Consider the following 19,707-nt stretch of genomic DNA (forward strand, 5'->3'; position numbering starts at 1 on the left):
GCATATGTGTGTTTGTGCTTTTGAGTATGTGTGTCTATGTGCATATTTGCATATAAATTGGTTTTTGTGTATTTATGTTTGTTTTTGTTCTTGTGAATGAAGGCATGTGTGTATCTATATGAATATATGTATTGTATAATTTTCAGTAATATGTTTGCCTATTCATGTGTTCGTGTGCTTATATATGTACATTCATGAGTAAAGATATATATGTATATATGAGTATGTGCATGCATTTGTGTACATTTCATTGGCCATTTATATAACTCTATTAAAATGAGTGTATGCTTATTTGTATGTTTGGGCATGGGTGTATGAGTACATATTTGTTCATACATGAACCTACCTGCATGCGTTCATGTGTTAACATGTACATATATATGCTCACAGTGTGTATTATGTGCATTTGGTGCCTATGTGTACACATGTGTACATTTGTATGTATGTGTTCATGTTTGTAGGTAAGTATGTATGTAAGGGTGTATGTACATGTATATGTGTGTTTCTATGTATGTACATGCAGGCTGGACTTTTCCATGTATTGCACAGTCCGAAGTAGCTTTTCTACAAGTTGGTCTTGAGTCAGTCTTAGAAGAGAAGAATAGCCTGGCAAGAGCAACAAGAAAGTTTCCCCAGGATATAGCCAAATGAATGAAGGGCATCTTTGGTTTTTCTTTGTGGGAGAAGATCCAGCATCAGGCTTCAGGTAAGGAGAGGAAAGCACAGGCACATAATCAATTCTAGCATGAGCAAAGTCATTGGTCTTCTGCTTCACAACCGATTTGCACCTGCATATTACATAGGTAAAAGAATTTTATATGGACTAAACATCATTTCTGCTGCTGCAAGATAACAAATGGGAAAAATAAAACTAATGTGAAGCCAGGACTTGCCTGGTGATCAACCCAATGACCCTATGCTATCCTAGACTTCCTACAGCAGCTCTGCGTAAATATACTTTGAGCAAGGTAGAAAGTTAGCAAAGATTTAAAGGGGGAAATCTTGCAGGTTATAAGGCTATCTCTTCAATAAATGCCACTTACATTTCCCAGGCCACCCACTGTGTGAACACTTTTCAAGTGAATTCCTTCTTCTTCTCAACTATTGAGAACAGTTTCCATAAAACAGCAAAAGGAGACAGAGTTTACACAGACCCTCTGCAGTACACCTGGGTTGAAACCTTTACTTTCTTGCTTGCTCAAGCTGAAGCAGCTTTACCATAGACACCCTCAACAACTGAAAACAAAGAGCTATGGTCAGTTCTAACAGCAAACACCTTTTTATTTTTTATTTTATTTTATTTTATTTTGGTTTTTTGAGACAGGGTTTCTCTGTGGTTTTGGAGCCTGTCCTGGAACTAGCTCTTGTAGACCAGACTGGTCTTGAACTCACAGAGATCCGCCTGCCTCTGCCTCCCGAGTGCTGGGATTAAAGGCATGTGCCACCACCGCCCGGCACACCTTCTTTTCTTTACAGAAACATACTCCCGCACCTTTAATCCCAGCACTTGGGAGACAGTGGCAGGTGGATCTCTGAGTTTGAAGCAAGCTTGATCTAGAGAGTGAGTTCCAGGACAGCGAAGGCTACACAAAGAAACACTGTCTCCAAAAACAAAAACAAAAAAAAAAGTCAAAAACGAAACAAACAAACAAAAAACCTTACACACTTTTTTTAAAAAGATCTTTTACACATTACATTCTCGAGCCTTCTATCACCAGGTGTTATTCACACATAAGGAAGACCCTCAGTGTGTCAAACCTTGGGACTGACAAGAGAAGCTACCTGTGAGCTGTTTGTCCCCTTTCTGGTCGTATGGCGTCGTTTGTTTCTGAATGTATAGCCACTTTAACTTGGCGTCAGGGGTACAAGTATTAAAGATTGAGAAAACCTGTTTTGACTGCTAAAAACTTTTATTTCAATTTAGCCCCATGAATATTTCAAATATCTGCCAGGTAATGGTGCATCATCTTCACAGGGACAGCATCAAGGAGCATTTTCATTTCTATTACACAAGCTCTCAGCCAGGAGAAGCATTTGAAGCTCTTCCAGCCACCTGAAGACTCCTATAAAGCTCTTTCATCCCAATTCCCAGCCAACACCTGGGAACAGACAAAATTGACTATTTTTTTTTTACAAAATAGTCAATGACAGATGAAATAGGGATTTGAGTAAACTTCCAAACAAACTAGAAGTAAATTTAATACAGTCCTCTCAAAACAAGCTGTTATTCACTGGATTCTTTCAAGCTGTATTAAGAAAGTATGAAAAAAGAACAGGCAGAAAGCAGGTCATTTGATCTACCAGACAATAAATTGGACTGTTATACTAATGTTCTTATCAAGTGCTCATTACCTGCTTGGCACTATTCTATATCTTTTCCATGGCCACATCATTTGAACCTAACAACAGTCTTACACACAGCAATCTCAATCTTCACACTAGTAATAAGTGTACTGATATATACTCATAATGGAAAATATGGACTAGAGATGAAGGGAACAACATCATCTGGATGCTGAAGAATTTTTTTTCATACTGAGTTACTGATTCAAATGCAGACACTTTCCATTAATCAGAATCATTTTTAATGAATTCATACTCAGTGATGGGCATTTTGTTGATTATCTAGTCAGTCCTGCCTAAAAATGGCATATGTATTCTTAAAGAATTACCTTTGGTGGCAATAGTGTACCTTGTAAACCACAGGAAAAATGGAAAAATTGTATAACCACTGACATCATCAATCACACTCACACCCACCCACTCATGCTCCACACACAGATGCACATGAGACAGAGGGAGAGAGAGAGAGAGGGAGAGAGAGAGAGAGAGAGAGATGGGTGATAAATTAAAACAACAGTTATAGTGAATAGATAATGAATTTAGTTTAGAAAATGCCTAAATGTATAAACAATCCAACCAATGTGATGCTTTATCTCATTAAAAATATCTTAAATTTTTCATGGAAATGGATGCCAGGATATGGGTATTTGTGAGTGACATTGAGGCTGTGGAAGACAGTAGCTGTGCATATCTGATTGTAGGCCCACATTTTTTTATGGTGTGGCAACCAGGCTCTGAAGCCATAGACCCTCCTGAATGGTCACATAGACTTGCAGACAGCCTCAACAATAGCCAGGATGTGCTGCTCCTTCTCTTTTGTTATAAATGTAAATCACCTGGGGAGAGGTGTTGGCTGAAGCTGATGACCTAATGGTCAGGATGTTTGGTGCTCCTTCCTTTGTAATTTGGAGGATATCTTATAGAGATGCTAATTCAGGCCTACATGACAGCTAGCATACAGGTAGATGCAGATGTGACAGAACACCATTCACCTGGTTACCTAGCCAACAGCCTAATGTATTTTCCTGCTCAACTTATGTGATCATATATAAGCTGTTTGGAGAATAAACGTGGGAGATCGTCAGGAGAGAGAACTCTGAGATGCCCTTCCATGATGACCATGTAAGTTGCGTCTGATTATTCCTCCCAACTCCGTTTCAGTCCAGTTAGGGAAAATAAGTATCTGTGTTGGAGCAACATGGGCTCCAACATCTGATATTAGAAGCAGGCACCTATGTGCTCCTTTTATGTAGTCCCCCTACAGCTTGGCTCAGCTAGGTGGGGCTTTGTAATAAGCTTTCTTGTTAAACTATCTTAGCCAATCAACCCACAAATCATGACACAGAGACTTAATATTAATTATAAAAGTTTGCCCGTAGCTTAGGATTTTTCCAATTATCTCTTATAACTTAAATTAGCCTCTTTTTGTTAATTTGCATTCAACCACGTGGTTTGGTTACCTCTCCTCTGTACTGTATGTCTGATTTGTTTCATGTCTTCTTCCCAGAGTTCTCCTCCCTCTTCCTCTCTACCAACAAGTGTTAACAGAGGTTTCTATCCTGCCCAGTCCTGCAGCTATTCAATCACAAAGAAACACACAGAGGCCTACATTAATTATAAACTGGTTGGCCTATTAGCTCAGACTTCTTATTAATTAACTCTTGCATCTTACATTAACCAAAAATTCTTGTCTGTGTTAGCCACATAGCTTCGTACCTTTTTATCAGTGAAGCATTCTCATCTTGCATCCTCTGAATCTGTGTGACAACTTTAGACTGAGCCTTTCCTCTTCCCAGAATTCTCCTATTCTGGATGTCCTGCCTGTACTTCTACTTCCTGCCTAGCTACTGGCTACTCAGTGTTTTATTAAACAAATACAAGTGGCAAATCTTTACAGGGTATAAAACCATTGCCCCATAACATTTCTTCACTTTTTTTCTTTTTCAAACAAGAACATTGAATCCAATCTCCTTTGTTTAGCTTATTTCCAGACCATTACCCATAACAACTTATAACCAACAATCTAAACAAAGATAAACATCTATAATTTGTTTTTTGGAAAGTGGGTATAAGTTTCTAGGATACTTCCTGCTGATTGGGGGTTTTGGTAATCTCATGGGAACATAAAGAAAATTTAGGACTAATTAATTAATATCATGTGAGACTTAATCATCTCAACCAGCAGTCTTGTGGCTGGATGTAGAACTCAGAGAAAACTCCATTTCTATCAGAGATTTTCAGAGGGTCTTGGTCCATCAAACCACATTAGTTTGGAATGAATCCACAGTTTCTCATTCTCTGTGGAAACAAAAGAAGAACCTCTTTTCCAAAGCAACATATCCTTAGACCCAAATTTTAGAGTCAAAATACCTTTAAAATATATATGTTGGTTTAGCTTAGCAACCCCCAGAAACAAATATCTCTCTAGTCAAAAAATTCAAAGAAAGCACAATAATATATGTAATCTATACTCTCTGTGTATATTCTATCTTTACGTGGCTTATTTTCCTTTGCTCCTTCAATCTCTGACTGTATTCTGTCTTTTTAAAGACTTTGCTTTATTTTATTAAAACTAGTTTTTATAACTGTCTATACTCTTTTTCTTTTCTCTCCCAAGTCTACATACATATACCCAACACTATGACCCATTTAGAGGTCTTTTTCATCTAAATCTGTCTTTATTGCATATCTGTAATTATTTTTTAACCAGGAGAGCTTTTTAAAAAAAATGCTAAGTGGACATGGTTAGGACCAACTCTCTGGTCCTGCCTGTTGACACCACTCAGTCCAGTGTGACAGAAGCATGTTCACCTCCTCTGAGAGCCATGCATGCTGCCCCAGCTCCAGAGTCACAGAAGATCTATGTCATCATTAAGCAACTAGTAGCATGTTGCTCACAAACCTCATTTAAGTGCTCTGCCTCCTTAAAGAGCCAGTGTTCCTGCTTACCCGGTAGCATAAACCAGGAAGCTCCTGTTTCTTAACTGCATGGCATTTTCTGCTAATGCTGCATCAAGAAGATGCTGCCAACAAACAAAGACTATCTAAAAAAATGTGACTACTAAGCAGCTGTGCTTGGCTCTCATTTTTGTGGGTTTAGAAGTACTCTTTTTTAAGCCTTTTTTTAGGTCTTATGTGGATCCATGCCCCAGATGGTGAGCACCAATCTGTTGACAAAGGCTGCTCATTCGTTTCCAGCTACCTAGAACTGAAATAATCGTAGAAACTATATTTATTAAAACACTGCTTAGCATATTTCTAGCTACCTCTTATATCTTAAAGTAACCCATTTCTATTATTCTGTATATGACCATGTGGCTGTGGCTTACTGGCTAAAGTTCCAGTGTTTGTCTCCTATAATGGCTACATGGAATTCCTGCCTTGCCCTATTATGTGCTGCAATAGGCTCAAAGCAGCTTCTTTATTAATCAATGGTATTCATAGAATACAGAGGCGAATCCCAAATCACCTCCCCTTTTCTGTCTAAATAAAAAGAAAGATTTTAACTTTAACTTTGCAAGATTACAAACAACAAACAGTTATCAAGCAAGAAGTATAGCTATAATATTTATATCTACTTTTTCTTTTATAAGAAAAACTATAACTATAATGATCTATTCTTCATCTCCATCAAAGACACCAGAAGTATATAATATTACCTAAGTTAACAGGAAATGCGTTGTGAGCAGCTTCCAAAACTCTAGAATTGACAGAGACATCTCACTGCCTGGACAGTCACCCAAAATTCTTCTGCAATGTTTCAGCATCCAACTTCAGCCTATAGGTCCATAGCATCTGGCAGACTTTTCCATGAAGCATGAAATTTGAAAGACAGTTCAACCTATATTGGTAGTTTGTCAGTCACTTTCTTCTGTATCCCTCAGAATGTCTGGAAGACTCTTTCATAAAGCAAGAACCCTGATGGACTGCCTCACTTTTAGGCAAATTCAGCAGTCATTTTTCTATGTTCTGCATCTCAAGTTCATACAGCATAACAATCAAGCAGTCCAGGCAAGAGCAGTTTCTTGCCCAATGGAACCCATAAGGAACCCCTTTGATGCTCATCATCCTCTTGAAGTAGATGGGTACTGGCAGGAGTAGATGTGTCTCATTATCATGAAAAGTCTAAGTTCTTTAAAATATTTTAAATGACATATTGTTTAGGTCTTTGAAAGGTTTGAAAATTGTCTATCTATCTGAAATATATCTCTGTACATCTGGAAAACCTAACTATCATGACTACAAGCTTGACTATTATAGATGATAATTCATTAACTTTATTTCTTAATTATACATTATATTTTTAAATGAGCTTCACAAGCACAATACCTTAATCAAGAGCAGAAATATAAATATTAAAAATTGACTTTAAATTTTTGTTGATAAAACAAGATCCATACCAATGCAAAGTATTCATCTCTATAGAACATCACCTTTTAAATGTAAATAAAAATTTATAAACAATATTTGGGAATTTGGGCACAGTTCTCCCAGACTGCTTACTGCTTTTTAGGGGGGGCAAAGAACTTTTAAGGGTTTATAGAGACCTTTCAGGGGGTCTTGTTCCATTGATTTCCCTCTGTGTTCTGTGAATACCACTGGCTAATAAAAAAGCTGCTTTGCAGGGCCTATTACAGATTTTGTTACATGTATATTCTGATTGCTCTGCTTCTGCTATGATCATCCAGTTCCTGATAGCAGAACGTGTGTCTGTCAAGCTTGAAACCTAGCACCTGAGCCAGAGCAGTCACACAGCAGTGTCTCATTGAAATGGTTTTCTTCACGTGGTATTGAAAAAGACGCCTCACAAACAGTGGACCTAAGAAACAGAACAGTGAATACACAGCACATAGTTAATAAGGCGTCACCTAAGTCAGGGGTTTGACATCAGTAAATTGCTTCAAACCCTATTCTAATAGAGTGCTGTTAATGAAGACTCACATGTACAATTATACTGCAGTTTGTTTTGTAATTATTGTTGAAGACATTAGCAGTAATAATGAAACCACTTTGATGAATCTCTAAATCAGAAATTTTTCTAAATGGCTCTGGTCTTTCCTCTTTCTCTAAGTTCTGTTTTCTCTAATCTCTTAATATTTTTGAGGCATATTAAGAATATCATAATTCCCATAGCTGCAAGTCTGCTTAGCCTTGCAGTTATTCACAGCTTGCGTGGAAACATCTCGAGCTTATCTTCAACCAAACTGACTCTAAAACTTTAACAAAGCAACTGGCAACTTTCTCATGAGATAGAACTGACTCTTGGAAATTGCAACTCTTGGAAATTTCCACCTAGTGGGAAAGAAGCTGTAAGATTCCAGAAGATACAGGATCTAAAGAGGCCTAGAAAACTCAGAAATTTATATGGTTTTTTTTTTTTGTTTGTTTGTTTGTTTTTTTGGTTTTTCGAGGCAGGGTTTCTCTGTAGCTTTGGTGCCTGTCCCAGAACTAGCTCTTGTAGACCAGGCTGGCCTCGAACTCCCAGAGTTCCGCCTTTCTCTGCTGGGTTAAAGGCATGTGCCACCACCCAGCAGTTCCATGTTTTAAGAGAGCCATTTTCAAGGCCATTGCTGGGGAAGGGGAAATGCAAGTGGGACAGGAAGCTGGGCAGGGTCTGCAGTCATCACTCACACTTAAGTGAACTTTTCAGGGGTGATTCTTGTAGGTAGTTCCAAAAAGCTTTGTAACTTACCAAGGTATACTTGGGTAAAATCTTTTTTTTTTCTGAACTATCCTTGGTTCCTTATCTGGGTTGAATAGATGTTTTTTGTTTGTTTGTTTGTTTTGTTTTGTTTTGTTTTTCAGATTTTTCCGGGGGGGGGGAACCTCAATAGCTCATGAGTACAGGAAGTATTTTGTGTCAAACAAACAGTATTTCGATTCTATGCCAGTTTTCTTCTTTTCCTGGAGAAACTCAAAGCTTTGATTAAAATGGCATTTTAGTGTGATCAGTGGGAGATACTGAGCTTCCGTTAAAGACAGCTTGAACACTGAAGTTTTACAAATTCTTAACGTACCAAAGATAGGAAGTCAACTAAGAGTGCTATGCTAATCTTTGGAGCAGTGAAGACATCACATGATATGCCCTCACTTCTTACTGTACTAATAGAACTACCAGGGAAGATACATGGAGTTCATCTAGCTGAGCTTTGCCTGACACTGAGTTATGCCTAAATGTGTGCATTGTAATCACACATATTTTCTCCTATGGAAATCTGCTTAAGCAGGAATAGCATGGACTCTTATAGATACTCAAACCTAAACATCACACATATCCCTATGTGTAAAAATACCTGAAAGTGGCTAAAGAGGAAGTGTAAATTAAAGTGGCAGGAGGTAAGGATTAGCAGCAGAGATTCCAGGGCCTCATTGCTTCCTGGGTGCCTGCTGAGTTCTTTGCTCCTCCTTCATTATCTTGATCCCCACCTGATGAGGTAGGAGTTGCTACTATCTTCACCTTAGAATTAGTAGAATAGAAAGATCAAGAGAATCCATAGAGCAGTGGGTGTTCTGTATGTCATGTATGAATCTTTAGAACAACTGTTGTAAACAGTTTGCACGGGCCTTGGCTTGTTCTCCATTTGTGAATGTGAGAAAAGCCACTTCCAACCCAGCAGCTGAAGCTGGGCTCTGGAAATTTATTTTGATTGCTTATACATGCCTTAATGTGGAAATTTTAAGGCAGAATCTGAGGCTAAAAGGAGAAGCCCTTCGAGAAGAGGTTGGGCTGCTTGTACATGGGCACTTACTCTCTCTTGAAAGGGACGATCCGTGGTTACTAACTCATTTATTTGCCTAAATGCATCAGCTAGTCGTAAAAAAGTGGTATGAACTACCCAAGGTTGGAAAGGACGGTGCATTAAACGATAAGCATCAAGTGAACTAAAGACCAACATGATATGAAAAGTGTTGCAAATTATGTTGCTAAAAGCAAGCACTAAATATTATATCAAAATACAAGCTTGAGGCTTAAAAGCATACCTTCCATGCTACGGTGTCAACAATTTAGCTCATTTTGATCTCTGCAGACTCGTATATGTAGTAAGGATATAGTCTGACCCTTTGCATCTATGTACTGCCATACGTTCTGTTTAACCTTCTTATTTCCTGAGATGGAAGCCAGGGCATTGAGCATACTAAGCAAGATGGAAAGATCTCATGGTATTTTGAACAGAAATACCAAAATTGGCTTAGGTTTGATGGAAATATTTATACTTCTAAAGAATGACTACATGACACCAGAAGTATAGCTAGAAAAGAGCTGCCAAGCAAGTTATGCTAGCCATCATATATCTACGTAGTACCCTACACTTGTCTATTAGGTACAGAATATGCCTCTAGAAAGGATCTAAGTTTGCAGAACCTATAGTGGAGATGGGGACAGTCTAAAATCAAAGATGTAAGAACATAGTTATAATTCAGTACTGATTTCTGTACAGGAAACTGTCTTTGGAGATGTATGAGTAAAGAGATGATGGGTGAGAACAGCCCAGGGAAAATGACTTAAGAAGCGAAGGAGAAACAGGCCAGCTAGAAGCAAACACACTTACATACAAAGAAGTCATGAAAAGATTCCATGGTTGAATGAACGAAGTCTAGGCAAGATTTGAAAGACAGTTTATAAGGATGAATCATCAGGAAGGTAGAACTCAGAGAGTTTGGGGAATGGTAGGAAATTCATCTGAGAAGGTATTCAGGTACATTCCATGTAGAATCATGTAGATTCCTAGTGGAGTCTAACAAGAAGGTAGGGATTGTGGACCACCACAGTTGGATTGGACCTAAGGACTTCACTGAAACGAAAGGCAAGGGTCAACAGTTTCCCAGTCTAACCTAATACTTAGAACCCATATTATCATTCACTTAACAATTTACCAATGTGAACAGAGTTAAAAATCACTATATACTGGTGACTTAACTTTTATGTCTTACTTTTCTAGGAAACTAGATCACTAATCTATAAATTTGGAAAAGGTATATTGTGTTACAAAAAAAACATACAAAAGGAGCACTTATGGATGGAAGTAATTTTCAAATAACATCTCAGAAACTCTGCAGAGAAAGTCATATAATTAACTTTTTGTTTGGGAGTTTAAAATAATAAGTAACTTTTACTCACAATTACAAATTATTGTGATTTACTATAATTCATATTTTCGAATCTATCATTGTCACTAAGTGTAATTTAAATCTGATAAAAATTGTACTCTAAACATCAGGCTTGTATTTCTATGCATAAGATTTTACTCAAAGTTTAAGCTTAAGCTCTGAAATAGATATATAGGCAATTGTCTTCCTTTTTAGCAGAAGGTCATTGGAATTGCTGTTTTTCTCCTAGCCATCGTCTTAAGTATTCACGCCCTTTCTGTGGTCACTGTATTTGTAATAGTGTCTTGTGTGTTGTGTCTCCTAGCTCTACATACAAACTACCACGCTTACAATCTCCATGAACCTAAGTGCGTCAGTGGCGCTGGGGATGCTATACATGCCGAAAGTGTACATCATCATTTTCCACCCTGAACTCAACGTCCAGAAACGGAAGCGAAGTTTCAAGGCCGTAGTCACAGCAGCCACCATGTCATCAAGGCTGTCACACAAACCCAGTGACAGGCCCAACGGTGAGGCAAAGACAGAACTCTGTGAAAATGTAGACCCAAACAGTAAGTAACTCTTTCTTCATCTCTCCATCCTATGTGAGAAAATTCTAGAAAATGTGATGTGTGTTGCTGCTCTCTGGAGTAAGCATGCCTTGTGGATGGTTTGCCCTGATGGATGGTAACTTTTCCTCATCTGGTTTTGATTTATTGCTGCTGCCATTTTCTTGGTAGAAAGCTTTTCAGAGTTCTGCCTCCTCTCCTCCTTCTCTTGTCTCTTTATCCTTTGCTCCAGAAACATCCAGTGAGAATAAACATGCCTATCAGGGTTCCTTTATCAGAAGTGACTTCCTTTTAGGAGGACTACTTCCTGTTGGGAAAACAACTTCCTTTTAGAGAAGTAGCCATACCCAGTGAACTGCAGCCTTAAAAGCAAAGTTAAATTATTAAAGAACTTTAGAAGCATGCCTTCCTTCAACTGGGATGTGAATCTGGAGAAATTATTTCAAAGCAAGTCTTTTAGAATCAGAAGCATAAAATATTGGGTAAAACTATTAAACTTCCATTCAAGTATACAGGGCCTTAGACAACCATAGGCAGCACACACTTGGGCGCAGTATCCCCTAAGACACTGAAGAAGAAAGTCATTTTGTAAAGGACAAAAACTGAGAGCTGTGAGTCAGAAGTGTCAGACTCCATACGTTGTGTGTCTTATTCTTAATAGTCAGATGGTCATCAGCGTTACCTGCGAAGGACCTATAACATGATGGGCATAGGACACCACATAAATAATACATAAATAATACTGCATCAATTCAGATGTTAGCTGCATAAAATTCTCAATTACCATTTGTGCTAACAGTGTTGTAGTAAGTACAGATTTCAGATTAAAAACCCTAGTACCAGGGTTTGTATTCCAGGGATATTTTAATCAGTTCAGATACTGGCATTCATGGTAGCAATTTCTGTTTTCAAAATCAAAAAGATTTCAGATTTCCCATGAAGCCATTCAAAATACACTGTTTTTAGATTATGAACTTCTCTTACCATACTCACACTTGCAAGCAGAGACAGAAATTCAATAAGCCAGACAACTTAGTTTTAATGAATACTATACAAAAGACTCATGATCCTGTCACTTCTTCATTTATGAATGAATATACAAATACTGGGAAACACTTTCAACATAAGCAAGGGCTTCATTCAAAATCTCAAGAGAAGAGATTATATGATGAGACTGAAGGAGGAAGAGAATTGTCCCAAAAAGAAAGAAGAAACAGGATGAGTATGTAAGCTCTGCCATGCCACCAGAGCAATGGGCTAATGAGAGCTGGGAAGAGCACACCATGGTGCTCTGTCTGACCTTCAAGGTGAGATAAGAAGCACCTTGGAGTGGAAAAACACGGGGTTCAAATCCAAGACTTTCCACTCAGGACCATGTGACTGAGACTTTTCTAAAGCTCAATATCTTTTTGTATACTGTGGAAGTAATACTACCTATGTCACAAACATGTTATAAAATCTTTGTCTAGCAAATCTTACTTTTACTAATGCCAATGGATTCTGTTCCTGAAGAGGCAAAGAAAGCATTTTTAAAAGTTCACTTCCAAGTGGTCAGGTAGATGTGATAGTACAATTAAAGGCAGACTAAATGCCCTGAGATTAAATGCAATCATCAAAGTTAATATTTCTATGATCATATGTATGCCTATATTTATAATTATATTCATACTGATCAAATTGTATAGCTCAACTTCTATAGCTATTTACAAAAGACTTTTATCAAATTTTCATTTCATAAAAACTTGACCCATTCTCTAATCCAATAATAATTTTTAATCACATATGTATGTCCATATATGCCCAAGCACACACATGTAACAAGATTTTTCCCCAAGTCAGTAAGCAGGATAATTGGAAGCCTTTTCCTTGTATTTTTATTTTAAAAATGAACAAATATGAATTTATGAACAGTAGACACTAATCCTATAATACTTAAGAATTAATATTTTTAACAATAGCTAATTTTTATGTTCATATCAATGCTTTTTGAGTGTTTCATTAGTTTCTAAAATGCAAATATTAACATTATTACTAACACTGCATCAGCCACTTTTAAAATATGTATCAGAAACTTTATATGGAAGAGCTTGCATTTATTCTGAATAGCAACTCAATAGAGAAGATAAATAAGGAGCTTCTGTGATATGGCCAAAGTCACGCACCTACTTAACATCCAAGGTTGAATTAACCCAGTTCATACTCCTAACCTGTGTTTGTTCCTCTTTGCTATTGTGTGTCTTGAAACTTGACAAGCTGGACAAATTCCCAATGCATAATGGTAATATAGTTTACATAATAATAATTAATAATAATACTATTATTGATGGTGGTGGTACTGGTGTTAGTACTGCTGGTGGTGTTGCTAGTGGTAATGGTGGTGGTGGTGTTTTGAGGGGAACTCTTTGCTGAAACATGTTGTGCTATTAATATATGTCTGCTTATATTATTGTCTACAGAGAGTATTAACCTATGTTTAGAGAAAGCTGTCCAGGTAGAGGCCTTATCATACTAACTCCAAAATTCAAATATTGTAGTATCAATTGGAATCATTGCAATAATCCCACTGGGAACTCATTGGATATCCATCTTTTTTTAAAACTGTGTTGTTGTTCTGGTTTCAGTGGAGTCATAACAAATACTCCAGAAAAAAAAAAGTAGAAAAATGAAGGGAATGGGGAATAGTACAATTAAACACAGTGTTTGCCTCTCAACCAATCTGAAAGATATTTGAAATTATTTTTTAACTCTTCTGGTATTGTGGATCCACTGCTCTAAAACAGCACAAAGAATATACAGAAATTGGCTAAACCACAGGAGGAGTTTCACATAACTCCAAAAATTGAGGTATCTGAAGGTCCAGCTCTTCCAGAGCATTGAGACACCCCTGTTGCTTTCAAGTCATCCAACAGCACTGTCAGCAGGCAACAGTGTGTTCTGAAGCTGTGTTGTCTCATACAACCAACATAAATCCCAGTGTCTCTCAAGCACCCGAAAGCACAGCTTTTCAAATGAGAGAATGAATCTTGTTTTTATTTGACTTTGTTTCACATAAGTACCAGCCATAGCTATAAGTACTACACTGAACATCACAGATCTGGAAATTTGGTGTATTATTGCAAGTGTTTAATCTTGGGCTGTCCTGTCTGAGTTCATAGTGGAGACTAGATCTGGCCTATTAACATTTCACTAGTAGAGAAAATCTAAGTCAATGAAAATAGACAAGAATGTTGTGATGCTGTGAAATGTTGCCAAAATATCATATTGTGTTGAAAACTAAGAATGTCTCAAATTCTTCTCCAAAATATAAATTTTGGCAATGGAGAGACAGGACATAATTGCTCAATTTACGATATCTGATAAAAGTTATAAACAATAAATTTACTCTCCAATGGGGAAGGTTTTTTTTTTTAAGGTGGTGGAAGATATGTAAGAAGACAGGCCAGTTTATAGTGTGAACTTCAAAGTAATTAATGGACCAGAAATGCTCTTCAATTCATCTTTGCTGTGAACACTCAGTGTGACTGTATCTGAGTCCTTGGTGTTTTCATCTTGAACGGCTCCGCTCCATCACTGCAGCTTGCCATCTGGCGCATGCCCGCTTCCACTCATCCTCCACACTTGCACACGTCTACATGAAAATGAGCTTTTTTTTTTTTCCAGCTTAAAATGTGCAGCCTTTAAAACTGCCCTCTGGACTGCATTACTTTTCAAGAATTGAAATTTTCCTCTCAAGTTGCTCTTTCAGTTAAAATTCTGTTAGCTTTAAAGAGAAACATCATTTTGTTGGCTAAAGAGAAAAACTTGTCAAAGTGCTAATGCTATCTGTTCACTGTGCATATATTCCATATTCCAGGCTCAGACTAGTGCTGCCAGGGCCTATGTTCAGATGAAAACAAGCGAGCCCGGAAGGCACTGGGATGAAGTGCCAAGACTTTAATTTATACAACGGTGATTTCTGTCACAGGGGTTCAGAAAAGCCAAACCTTATTTGGATACATTAGCTATGTCCAAGATGCTGCTCCCTAGAATTTCTTCAAATCCTGGTCTTACCACCTGTCTCCTGAGTTTGGCATCTCTCCCTGTACTGTGACTATTAACTTGCATATATGGTCATGGCGAATGAATAAGAGGATGTGGTCATGCTTGGGCTGTGGCGTATGACTACTCTTATAGTCCCTTTTAAGCTGTATGGATAATATTAATTGGTGGGCAGCATGACTTAATTCCCATGGGTGAATATGACCAGATATGTTCCTCATCTGGAATAGTCATACTCATCAGATTCTATGTGACTTACCCTCTTATCTCATGTTTCCCTTGGGTAAGGATTGCACTGCATAATGATGACAGGCTGTAAATTACACTGATTCCAAGACACCATCCATTTTCTAAGTTGATATCCCCCTGGCTGAGAAATAACTCAAGTCAAAACACCTAGGTGGATACTGGAAGGTCAGGAGAAACTAGTGACGGTAAGCAAGTAGGCAGCTAAGAGCACATCCTACTTATTGAATATGGGAGTGTATAACTGATAAAGTGAGAAGATAGACATTATCTACAACATATGGGGTGATGCCTGTGAACACAGAATGTGGGGAAGAACATAGGAGAAGAACAATAACGTATATCTCAGGTATGAAATATAAAACAAGATAATTTCAACATAAATGTATTCTGATGTTACTTTTTTGTATTACTATTTGGCATTGACTATATGAAAAACCAGAAATATCCTGTGCTGGTCTTAAAAGAAGAAATCATATAAAATAGAAAAATCACTAAAAGGAACTTTTTGATTAATAAAAGAAATTATAAGCTGCTGGAAAATGGATGTGGGCAACAAATTGTAGACAAGCCATAATTCTAGAAAGTTCCGGAACCCATTCCCATGCTATGCTGATTTGTTAATGTTTCTTGTTTTGTTTTGCTTCTTCATCTGTTCGGATTTCTAACATTCTCAACATGGCGCTATTCGTCTCCATTCTTCTGGACTAACCAAGCAAAGCTGGTCAGCAAGAATGAACTAGGCTGAGCTAAAAGGGATGACACCAGGAAGGAGAGAGCCAGATAGATCAGTTATTTGTGGTGTGGTTCTCTCAATTACACCAACTCAAGCAAGTACAACCTAGCTGCTTTCAGTTCTATAGTGGAACCAGTACTCCCATGTTCTGAATTCTGGTGAACTGGTCTACCCAAGTCGATTATATTCACTGAAATAGTGGGCACAATGTCTGTGGGTCTCTATTACAGCCTCTTCCTCAACAACAATAAAAATAATTGATTATAATAAAAAAGAATATTGTCTGCATATTTATTTTATATATTCCTATATATTTACTTTTCCTGTAGACTGTATACCACCAGTAAGAAAGAGTGTACAAAAGTCGGTAACTTGGTACACTATCCCACCAACAGTATAGCTTTTGACTGCTTCCCGAAAGGTAAGAAAACAATCTCCTTTTCATTTATTTCTGTGTTATTGTCTACACTAAGAATGGAAATGTTTTCATGAACACCATGCATGAAAATATGGAATTTTATGTGTATGAAGAAATGAGTTTTGAAACGTGGTCCACTTGATGAACTCAATGACAGCTCCAGCTATATGCCTGGTATCTTTGCTGGAAAATGTGGTTATGGCTGTGGCAACTAGCCAATCACTTTAGAAAATGGGTGCTGTTTATTCTGATACATAGTCTACTTTAAAATAATTGATGGTAAAATTATTTTTAAATGTGTGTTTTCACATTCTGACAGTGTGGAACACTGATATGGAAAAAAGGGGTATGCTTTATCAGTCAAGCATAAATACCTACTTCACTTATTGGTTAGTACTTTGTACATAAAAATAAATGTATACATTCCTGGGAATGTATCTACTCAAAAAGTATGACAGGCTGGTCCTAACATTGTAAAACTAATTGTTTTGGTTTTTTCTTTTTTTCTGTCCTTCTTTCTTTCTTTTCTTTTTTAAACAAATAACTACAGGAAAGTTTTTATGGCTGGAATTGACAAAGTGTCAATCATGTTTCTTTCTCTGAGAAATCAACCTAAATTTATTGCTCTCTGAAAGAAGGGAAGGGGTCAAAGCAAGATGACAAAAGTCAAAGGAAAGTTTCAATATTAGTCAGATGGATTGCCAATTAATATTATGGTTTTCAAAACAATGGGTTCTGTGACCTGATCAACTGGTCATATGAATGAACTATCTTGATGGCAGCGATTGACTCACTCACTATTCATGCTCATATACTACTTTGCTAGCCCATTCGTGAATATATGCTGTAAAAGACTATTCTTAGAGATGCTACTATCCTTATCATTTCTGGATTTCAGTCTAAGCAACATGGAATCTCAACTCTTGCTTTCAAACATCTGTATCTAGATGGCTTCAGCAACTACCAAATGGTAGGAAAACTAAACCGGGGCTGACATGGAGAACAGCGTGCCAAGGCCAGAGAAATGCTTCAACAGATACGATTGTGTAAGGTGGGATGGGAGAAAAATGTAGAGCTCAATAAAAATCATTTTTAAAAAATTGTGTAATTGTCCTGTAGAAAACTTGAGTTCAGTTCTTAGCACCCAAATTGGAAGGCTCACACCACCAGCAAGTTCACTCCAGGAATCCAATGGCCTCCTCTGATCTCCATGGACATCGGCATTTGCACGCCCATGAACACACAAGCATACACACAAACATACACACACGTACATCTTAAAAATAAAATAAAAAATTTAAATGAGGTGGTAAATTTGAATAAAAGACTCCCTTCTGATTGTCTCTCACTGCACTCTCTTGTTTTTAAAAACAGCTGGAAGGCCTATTTCTAGAGGTCTATAAGAGTGAGATCCTTTCCAGGACAGGCTCCAAAGCCACAGAGAAACCCTGTCTCGAAAAACCAAAAAAAAAAAAAAAGAGTGAGATCTTGTTAAGGAGACTAACATAGTGTTTAACAATGTGGACTAGCCTTTCTCTTTGTGTGTCTCTGTCATGGGACTTCTGTCAGATCACTGTCCAGACATATATAATATGTTTTTTTGGGGGGAGGGAAATGAAATTCTGCATACAAATAATATTGGTCTTCAAAAAAATTCTACTTAGTACTCAAAGAAAGGCCACAATTACTTTCAAAAAGCAATTACATTTCTTGTTGATATTAGAAGGATGTAACATCTCAGTCTTTAATTTCAGATGTATTGTTTCCATAGTTATTTCCTTTCCCCGGTGTCAACATGATGTGTCCTAGATTTTAAATAGGGCATCCTTCCCTACAGTGACTATGTAACTGTATCCCAGTGTGATTTCAAGTCTCCACCAGTACCAATGCTTGTCAAAACACTGCGGCTCATCATTTAACAGTTCTTTTACAGAAGGCTTCCTGAAAATAAATGAGAAAGATTTATCCCCAGAAAAAGAAAAAAGATAGACTAAATATCCATCTATTAAAAATTCTCTTGAGCTCCATTCTCAGCTAGAGCCTTTTGGTTTAAAGGAAGTAATGGGAAACTATGTAAAGTTGACCTTTCAGTTAAAGAGTATTGCTAGAGATCGGCATGTTGGCTCAGCAGGTAAGGGAGCTTGCTGCCAAGCCCAACGACCTGAGTTACACCCTTGCATCTACATGGTGGGAGAGCAGACTCCCTGTGGATGTTCTCTGGTACACACACACACACACACACACACACACACACACACACACACACGCGCGCATGCATGCCATTGCGTCTACATGGTGGGAGAGCAGAGTCCTTGGGGTTGTTCTCAGACACATACACACACATGCACGTGTATACACACACAAAGTCACACAAGTACACACACATGCACACACACACGTGCACGCAATGTAATACAAATTTAAACATAAATGCTTCTAGGAAGTAGAGCTTAGATACAAAAGAAACCTGTTTCCTGGGGTTATTTTACCTCACAGACTTTCTTGGGGAGATTCTGAGAGGGTGAGCAAAGAGGTCACGTCATAGGATAAGGAACATAAATTTGTTTCTCTTTTCCCTATACCAATCATGGTCTATTGATTCACTCGTTACTGTGTTTTTCACCACCATTTTTTTTATGGTCCTATGAATGCAAGTAATATCTGCACTTGATTTCCTTTCCTGATCAGTTTAAGGGTACCTTCTCAAAGGAGGGATGATTCCATGTTTGGTTTCTTTAAAAATAATTGGGAGTGGAAGACAACTCAAGTTATATGTTTTCAGAATAGGCATCAATCATTCCCCTTTACAATAGGAACTACCTATGTTTGGAGGCCCACTAGAGAAATGGCTCAGGGTTCCCATGTTTGAATCTATTTCTGTGTGACAGTACTCAAGGAGATGAAATAGTAAAGAGAAAAATATAGGTGTCACAGTGAATTTTATGCTAATTTACTTTTAAATCCACTTTAGCCACTGTGTCCCAACAAAGACACATCATATCCAGCAAGTGTGAAATTTCCTTGTAAGAGATGGAAGAAAACAAATGTAAAGTCAGACAGAACAAAGTGTAACCCGACTAGAAAATCTGTTTTCTACAAGGATTCTGTTTTAAATCTTTGACAGATGCCTAAGCCTTAAATCAGCAAAAGCATCACTGCTTCATCTTTTCATTTACATGTTTATAAATTTTATAACTGTACAAAGTGTTATCAGTCTAGCAACATTTCTTTTAACTTCTAATTAAGGAAAGAAGAAAGGGGGAAATGAC

The 19,707-nt window shown here is 37.6% G+C and overlaps 1 protein-coding gene across 4 annotated transcripts in view; it reads left to right on the forward strand.

The window, feature by feature from the left end:
• The window catches only part of Grm7 (glutamate metabotropic receptor 7), a 905,362-nt gene that overhangs the window by 829,993 nt on the left and 55,662 nt on the right, over positions 1–19,707 (forward strand). Inside the window, exons 9-11 of one of the 4 annotated variants that reach the window (XM_013353050.2) lie at positions 10,757–11,003; positions 16,350–16,441; positions 17,337–17,529. In XM_013353050.2, the coding sequence (XP_013208504.2) occupies positions 10,757–11,003; positions 16,350–16,420 (318 nt within the window). In that variant the 3' untranslated portion in view covers positions 16,421–16,441; positions 17,337–17,529. Of the gene's footprint in view, positions 1–10,756; positions 11,004–16,349; positions 16,442–17,336; positions 17,530–19,707 lie in introns of those variants that run through there. The other 3 variants (XM_026788236.1, XM_026788235.1, XM_013353051.2) reach the window with 3 other exon arrangements.

Source organism: Microtus ochrogaster, unplaced genomic scaffold (assembly GCF_000317375.1).
Source record: "Microtus ochrogaster isolate Prairie Vole_2 unplaced genomic scaffold, MicOch1.0 UNK1, whole genome shotgun sequence".
In the NCBI taxonomy this organism is placed as follows: domain Eukaryota; kingdom Metazoa; phylum Chordata; class Mammalia; order Rodentia; family Cricetidae; genus Microtus; species Microtus ochrogaster.